Raw genomic sequence first — 8,789 nt, 5'->3', positions numbered from 1 at the left:
AATACATGAAAAAGGGGGTGGGTGTTTGTCCAACTGTGCCAATGAAGGTCATGAGGTCCAAATAATTCTGGTCAGTGGTGTGAGTTTGCAGGAAGTGCTGAAAACTGTAATGTTAAAGGTTCCATGGCAACCACCAACTTTGGCTATTCATGGAGGTGGAAATTGGACTGAAATTGAGTTGTGTAATGGGCACAGTTCCATAACTAATCATATCTCTAGTGGAGTTTTCAGTGAGATGGTTTTGAAGTCATGGCCACCTGAGGGTGAGAAACCAAATAACCAGTTAGGTGAGCAACAATGGCTCTACAACTCTAGGGAAGATGTTGATCGGAGTGCAGAATTTGTTCAGTGCTGGATTACTTTTGCTAGTGTCTTGGTGGATAATATGGAGTTGCAAGGTACAGATTATTCTTTGTTCATTCTAGGTCCTTTACAAGTGGTAGCAGTAGACCAAGAATTGGTGATTCAGATTGAAAGGATAGGAAAATCAGCTTCCGAAACTGAAAGAAAGGGGCTGCAGTTGTTTGGTGAGCTACTATTACAAGGAGAGCAACTAAAATGTGGTGTTGTCAAGCTCAGTTGGTCCTATTTCTCAAATTATTCAGTTGGAAATACACTGATTGTTGCGTTGCTTACGCAAACGTGTGTACAGTTAGTTCCAAGCTACAATTAGTCTTTATCTGGGAGCAAAAAGTCACTGATTCAACAGGTATCAAGGCTCAATTGTGTTACCATAGTTTTTAGGTCAATGTTGCTACTTCGTATTATGTCCAAGAAATCATATGAAGGCAATGAGGTCAGAGCTCAAGTGAACGGACTGACAGGGCCATGGGATCCTGGTATGATCTAGTTCGACAAATTCTTGATGGCTCTCAGTAGCAGAATTTGTGGCATCGACTTGGGGACAAGTCGAATTTTAAGGAGGGGAGAATGTCACATATCAATAGTGGGCTACAAATGGGATGGGCTTGACCCAGACCACTGGCCAAGGGGCAGCTCAATTAGCAGTATAAATACCAGCTTGCCAGCCACAAAAGAGGGGGACGAACATATGAACTGGCTTATGGCTCTTCTTCCTCCTACTGTTGTTTCCAATCCCTTGCTCTATGTTCTCTGAATTTTCTAATCTATTTCCTCTAATCTTACTCTCGTTGCTCCTCTCAATCTCTACCTCTATTCTGCTATTTGTATCACAAGTACTTGAGTTTTACTGTTGAGAATCACTGATTGTAATCTCTATCCTTGTGCTGATTTTGGTGGAATGGAGTGGGAATGTGACACTCTCTCATTTGTGGCTATCTCATTAGTGTCTCTCTCATTAGTAGCTATCTCACTTATGGCTGCCCTATTCCTCACTGAAGGATGATACCTACATTTTGTGGGGGAAAATTGCAATGGACCATCAAAATCAATTATTTGGGCATCAATGCATACAATCCCCTTCTCTAGGTTCAGCTGAAACCAATCTAGCAATTGTTTGTCTGATGTAATCTCAACAGAGTCACCATCCATAGAACGCCACAAAGTCATGTATTGCTTAGAACCCCATATGAAGTGTTCAGCTATAAAATTTACTAATTCTAGCAAGCTATAGTTATGCATGTCAACAAGTTGGGTTGGCAATGTTTTACCCTCCATATAGGTCTTTGGCCCTTCATCTAGCAAGCTGAAAAACGACCCAACTCTAACAACTAATTTCAACTCACTGTGACTTGTCCTACAAATCACAGCAACAAAAATATAAATTTAGCTAATTGTTGCATGGTACCAATAACCACAAAAAATACAACTCAAAATATATAAGTTTGTTTGAGGGGGAGGTTCAGAGATTTCAGCATTGCAAATCATCTAGCTACCCCAGTCAGCGCAAACAACATTCACATTTCACACCTTTCTCTGGATTAAATCCCAATAATTTTCCTGATTTGGCACCATCATTGAAATAAGAAAACATATAAAATGGTTCCTAACAGAACAAGGATGATCTCAACCACATTGGTAAATTATCTCAACCACATTGAATTGTGTTACTACTAGCTAATTCGTTGTACAAACCAAACTGAGAACAACTACACTCACAAGAGGTTACCTGTTAACCTCTTCCATGAATATCTCCTCCATTTGCAAGATTTCCTCCATGACTCACCAATAGCTCACAGCACAGGGCCGACACCAGCCGCATCTGAGCTCCTCACCAGCCCAACCACCTCAACGCCGGCGCCTAGCCCACTCCACCCTGCCACCTACCCCTCCCCGCCGCCACCTAACGCGCCGCTGGGCCGCCGCCCTCTCCCCTCTGCCACCTAGCGCGCCGCCGCCCGCTCGCCGCCGCCTAGTGCGCCGCTGGGCCGCCGCTAGGGCACCGGCCGCTCACCACCGCGCCGCCCTCTCCCCGGCCGCTCTCCTGCACACGCCGGGAGGAGCGGCGCCTGTCGATGCCCGCTCTCCTCCGCCGCCCGCTCGCCGCCGCTTGCACCGCCGCCGCCGCTAGGGTTTTTTCCTTCTCGATACGGGCTGCTAGCTCACTCGCAGTCTCGCCGAGAGGAGGAGGACCTCTATATGGTTAGCATTTCACAGGGGTAAAACGGTAATTCACTAATTCAAAAATTCTTCATTTTCTTCCCTAAATCCTATCCCACTAACTTCCATCCAAACTAGGGGTAAACACCTGGTTCAGTTCAAAAAAGTGGGGGCAAAAACGAAAACCCTAAAAAGTATGGGCAAAATCAATATTAGAGATAAAAGTGGGGGGTAAAAACGAAATTGTCCCCAAATAGAACATAGAGTCCTACTAGAAAGCTAATTCGAATATATTGTATGTCTAAATTCAGTCACATAATTAACAATCCCTACCTTTAAACAAATTTTCTCTTGTACCATATAAATCATCAATCATCAAAAAATACCTCATGTAGATAAATTCACTGCGTGTCAAATAGTCTCTAGAACTATACTGTAACACCAACCAAACTTGAGCAAAATTCAAACTTAGTAGTAGGAATTGGTTTTGTCATCATATCAGTTGGGTTATCATGAGTATTTATCTTACATACCTTGACATGACCTCCAGTAATGACACCTCGAATAAAGTGATATATCATATCAATGTGCTTTATTCTCTCATGCAACATCTGATCCTTTGTAAGGCATATTAAACTTTAACTATCACAAAATATATTAATGTAAGACGTAACTCCACAAAACTCAGTGTAAGAACCTTTAAGCCAAAATAGCTTCTTTACAAGCTTCAGAAATAACCATATACTCTGCTTCAGTAGTAGATAAGGTGACAGTTGCTTGTAAACTTGTCTTCCAACTAATACCACATCCACCAATAGTAAAAATATAGCATGTGGGCGATCTTCTCATATCCAAATTTCCACCAAAATCTGAATCCACATAACCAACAAGTTCATCTCTAGATCTCCTAAACTGCAAACAAGCACTAATAGGTTAGCCCCACTGATTTTTATTTTTGGCTAATTGGATTATTACATGTGCACCACGTAGAATCAAAATCACCCCGAATTGAGTTAGGGGGTAATTTGTTCAAGTACAAAAAGTTTGGAGACGCAGAATGTCTTGTGCTAGAGTTGAGGGGAATAATTCGAACCACTCTAAGGCTGTATTCGGCACTCCTTTTTCCCAACCTCTCTTTCTCGTTTCCCGCGCACGCTTTTCAAACTGCTAAATGGTGTGTTTTTTGCAAAAAAAAAAATTCTATACGAAAGTTGTTTTAAAAAAACATATTAATCCTTTTTCAAAAAAATTAATTAATACTTAATTAATCAAACAATAATATGTGCTTCGTTTTGCGTGCTGGGATGAGGGGTTCCCAACCCCTTCTCCCGAACGCAGCCTAAAGGTTCACGGAGGAAAGTCGGAGAGAGCACCAAACTTTCACGCACTCCTCCAGAGCTCCCCTCACTCTCTACCTATTTTTTAATGTACAAAAGATAAAATAGAACATCTTGTAATTTAGCTCAAAGTTGTGTGTGTTGAAAGTGAAGTGAGCTCCTCCTTTTATAGCCTAAATAACTTGCAACCATCATTGAGTAGTAATCAGGGACGTACACGTGGAAAATGGCGATCATCGGTGTCAGAACGGGTTCGGCTGAACCCAAAAGCCCACCTCTCAGCCTCTCCTTTGGCTGGGTGGTTGCTTAACGGGCTCCCAAGATCATGTACTATAATTTGGCTCAATTCTAAGTGGTTTTGATTGAATATATGTCCTTCAATCCATGTAAACGCGTCCTGATTGTTCATAGGTGTATTTTTGTCGCATAACAGGTGGTTTTCATCTATAAAATACCTACATACACATATTTCATCAATACTAGTGCAAATGATTAGTAATAATCCCTACTACTAAATTGGATACCATATTTTATTTTATTATATGTAGGCATTGACGGTCGGATATTATCATTTAAGGACCGTTAACAAGCGTGAGAACGAGATCCTTTGACAGCAGTAATGCGACTGACATCTGGACCCCACTTGCTCAAGGGCTCACGTATCAGCGACTCCTACCGTAGCATCAGTAATGAAGAGGCAAGGGGTTAGAGTACATCAGTATTGACCGTATATGAGTGCCTCCTTGGTTTTATGAAAAAGAAAAACATTGTCATCTCACACTTTGATGGCAATCGCGGTGTCAGAAAAGGAGAATTTTTTTTTCTACATTTTCTTAAAAAATAACTTTTTGTTTCGAAAATTTACAAAAATCGCCCTTCTAGATAGCATTAAGGGACCTAAATATAAATTTTCAAGCATACCTTGTCAGCTCTATGATTTTACAATTTAAAACTAATCATATAAAGTCAGATGAAATAAAACTTTATTTCAAAATTTTAGAGCTCGAGATCTATAATTTTGTAGTTAACAACTTTTTCATTTAAGATATTTTAGATATCCAAATACTCGTTACAAAATATAAAACCTATTAAAAAATGTCATATCTACATTTCAAACGACATCGGAAGGAGATAAACTTTATATAAAAGATATAGATATCGATGAGATTTACAACTCTGTAGTTTATTACTTTTCTATTTAAAATCATATGGAGTGTCGAATAAGCATTATTAGTTTTTAAGCAATTAAAACCACTAGAAAGGATTTAAACACAAATAAGAAAATTGCATTTGGGTCCCTTAACGCCCTTTGGAAGGGTGATTTTTACCGTCCAGAGGATGAGAGGCAACTAGATTTGTAAATTTTTGGAAAAAAATATTTTTGTAGATATTTTAATAAAAAATAAAAATCGAAGATGTTTTTGCCGGTATTTTGGTACGTCATCCGTGTATGAGTCGGTTTTTAAGTTTGTTTTCTTTTGGAAATACAAATTGAACATGTTTCCGCGGTCCATCATTCGTGTTTGAGTCGGTTATAAAAATTGAAGATGTTTTTGTCGGTATTTTGGTACGTCATCCGTGTATGAGTCGGTTTTTAAGTTCGTTTGCTTTTGGTTATATATCCATATTTGAGTCGGTTATTAAGATCGTTCACTTTTGGTAATACAGAGAAAATTATATAAGAAATATGTTTAAAAAACTCGCATGCTGACTTGAGACGATCGGGCTCCTAACTGCAGCTCATGATTTTCTAAAAATATATATATATATCCAAACGAACTCTCGCAGTAAATTTCATCTTAACTAAACCATATCTCTACTACTTAAAAATTACAAGAAATTTCCGTCGTCCGTAAAAAAAAAAGTCCGACTCAAAATAAAAAGGGAGAAAAAAAACTACTGTCGCAAATCTATATATATATACCTAATTTTTTTCGCTATTTTCACCGTATTTTGCTTGTTTTTTCCGTCTTCCGTTTTTTTCTTTCCACCGCCTTTTTTTCTCCTTTTTCCATTATTTTTTTCTCTTTTTTTGTCCGTCTCTTTTTTCCCCTTTTCCCTTTTTTCCGTTCTTTTTTTTTGCCCTTTTTTCTTTTTCTCCGTTCTTTTTTTTATTTTTGTTTCTTCCTACTTTTTTTATTTTTTTTCGCTGGGCCGAACCCTAACGCCCCTGCCACATCGATCTACCCTCCATGCGTTCCCTTCTTCAATTAATTGCAAAAATTGATTAACCACTACTCTCTCATTTATTTTTCCTATGATTTTTCCTTTCAATTCTGCAATAATTTACCATACCTAATATCCATTTAAAAGTCACTGTTTTTATCCCGGGTTTTATGGATTCGCTCATATTTTATCCTCATATTTTGATAAAAAGGAAAGAGTAGATCGAGTGTATCAAAAGCATGCAACCAATTTTGTGATATTGAGAAAGATTTGATCCGACTTTATGGGGAGGATTGGTTCTGGCATCGTACGGACACTCTTCTGGAGTTTGAAAATAACTCTTCTGGAGTTTGAAAATAACTATCGGTTATACAAGTATGGGCTAGGTCAAATAGAGGCATGCAAAGTAGAGGGAGATAACAGGTTGGGCTAGAACTAAAAAAAAAAAGGAATAAATGAGATTTTGGCACAAAAACCAAATAGTATAGGGAAATTTTGCTACAGGACACTGCTTATGTGTGGTTTAAACACTGCATAAACATGATAATTTGCCAGTGGACACCGCGCCGATTAAAGGAGAGAGAAATTACGTGAAAGTTCTAAAATGCCCTTGGACCCACAAGCCATATCTTCCATCTCTCTTCTCTCTATCCCTATCCGACACGGCTGAGGGGATGACGGTGGCCGGCCGACGACTCCTCTTCACGCGTGCGGCTAGCCGGGAACTCCTCTCCCTGCGCAGCGCTAGCCGGCGAGGTCCTTCCCCCGCGTGTAGCCGGCCGACGACTCCTCTCCCCGGGCGCGACCGGCTATCGATCTCTTCCCCCCGCACATGGTCGGCCGACAACTATCCCCCCGCGCATGGCTGGCCAGCGAGCTCCTCTCCCGCGCGCACCGACCAGGACCAGGACCAGGATCTCCCCGCGCACGCGGCCGGTCGAGGAGCTCCCTCCCACCTCGCCGAAACCCACAGGACGCCCCACTGCTCCGCGCCACCAGATCGGCAAGCGTTGTTGATTAATTTCAGCTGTGGCCCAATGCAAGCCGATTCTCTCGGAGCTGATCGGGAGGACGAGTTAGTCTAGCAGGAGTTTGTTAGAGATGCAAATAAGTCGCGAATCAGTTGACTGTGACCGAGTCGAGCGCTGGGAGTGGCGTGCGTGTGTGCGTGGAGTTCAGAAAAAGCGGATCGTGGGATGGCGCGATTTTAGCCTTGGATTCCAAATTTATTTGTTGAGTATAAGTAGTTGTTTTAGCTCTTTATTTCAGTTGTAAGGTTTACATTCAGTTGAATGAGAAAAACCCCAGAAAATTGCCCCATTCATTCTCGCAAGAATTCTTTCTCTGAAACTTCTCCTCTGCTCTGTTCGTTGTTGCCGCTGCAGTTCGTGCCGTGCCGGACGTGAACAGTCTGCCCGCAAGGTGTTTGATCGGAGTTTTTTGCTACCGCCAACAAGCGTGATGGCTCGTCGTCTTCTTCCCTCCATTAAATCGGCAGATCAACTCATCGGCTGCATCTCTCAGTTCTCCAACCAATTTCCCGATTCATCGATCTCATCGTTCGTTCGCTCTAGCTATCGAGAGTGATGGCGTGGTCTGTTCCCGATGATGGTGCTACTGCCGACCATGCTGCTGCTGCGGCTGAGGCTCCCGGGCGACGGATCGTGGTGGCCGTGGACGAGAGCGAGGAGAGCACGCACGCGCTCACCTGGTGCCTCGCCAAACGTCGTCTCCTCCTCCAGCGGCGACACGCTCGCCGCCCCCGCCCCGTCTACGCCAACATGGACAGCTCAGGTACCTCGATCGAAATCACTGGACACGCTTTTGTGGTCTCAGCTCCTAATTCATCAAGCCAACACCTGGGTTGTTGTTGCAGGGTACATGATGACCTCGGACGTGATGGCGAGCATGGACAAGTACGCCGCCGTCTCCTTCCAGGTGCGACAGACATGGGGCGGCGCCGGCGATTGCAACGGCATCGGGTGTGGGAGGAGGGGATAGGGAGATGGAAGATATGACATGTCAGCCCAAGGGCATTTTAGAACTTTCACGTGATTTCTCCCTCTCCTCTAGCCAGAAATTATTTTTTAATCGGCACGGTGTCCACTAGCAAATTACCACGTTTATGTAGTGTTTTCCCCCAAAAGTGAGTTTGGGTAGTATCCTAGGGCTAAAACCACACATAAACAGTGTCCTGTAGCAAAATTTACCAATAGTATAATGTATAGCGATCCAAAAATATTTTTACCCATTGTTGAAACGGGCAGCGGGCTATGCGAGCTGGGTATACAGCTTCACTTGTGGGCTAGGTCAAAGAGAGGTAGGCAATCAGAGAGGTAGCGAGCTAGGCTGCGACTCGACTGAAAAGGAATGAAGAAATAATCTTTCAGCCCAAAACAAAGTGTGTAATGTATGCGATCCAAAAATATTTTTACCCGTTGCAACGCACGGGCATTTTTCTAATAAAAAAAGAAAAAAATATCATCCGTTCAATACGTCCGACTCCTTTAAAATAGGAAAAAAAAAAGTCTTCCCGTTAAAAAAAGTCCGGCCGTTGTAAAAAAAGAGAAAAAAATTGTCCGTAAAAAAAATCTGACTCCCATAAAATAAGAGATAAAATTTCGTCCGTAGAAAAAAATCTGACTCTCGTAAAATAAGAGATAGAAAACTTCTCACGTCCGACTCCTGTAAAAAAAGAAAACATTGCCTCCTCTGTAAAAAAAAGTCCGACTCCCATAAAAAATAAAAAAAAAGAAAAAAATGCCG

At 41.9% G+C, this 8,789-nt stretch overlaps 1 protein-coding gene across 1 annotated transcript; it reads left to right on the top strand.

The window, feature by feature from the left end:
* Nucleotides 1-7,306: 7,306 nt before the first annotated feature.
* On the top strand, nucleotides 7,307-8,499 carry LOC112939103 (uncharacterized). The gene is made up of 2 exons (XM_026025897.2): nucleotides 7,307-7,817; nucleotides 7,900-8,499. The coding sequence occupies exons 1-2, from the start codon at nucleotides 7,610-7,612 to the stop codon at nucleotides 8,022-8,024; spliced, it is 333 nt and encodes a 110-aa protein (XP_025881682.1). The 5' UTR covers nucleotides 7,307-7,609; the 3' UTR covers nucleotides 8,025-8,499.
* The last annotated feature ends 290 nt before the right edge of the window (nucleotides 8,500-8,789 follow it).

Source organism: Oryza sativa, chromosome 5, assembly GCF_034140825.1.
Source record: "Oryza sativa Japonica Group chromosome 5, ASM3414082v1".
NCBI lineage: Eukaryota > Viridiplantae > Streptophyta > Magnoliopsida > Poales > Poaceae > Oryza > Oryza sativa.
The sequence above is the reverse complement of the archived record's forward strand: the minus strand, read 5'-3'. Positions and strand labels throughout refer to the sequence as shown.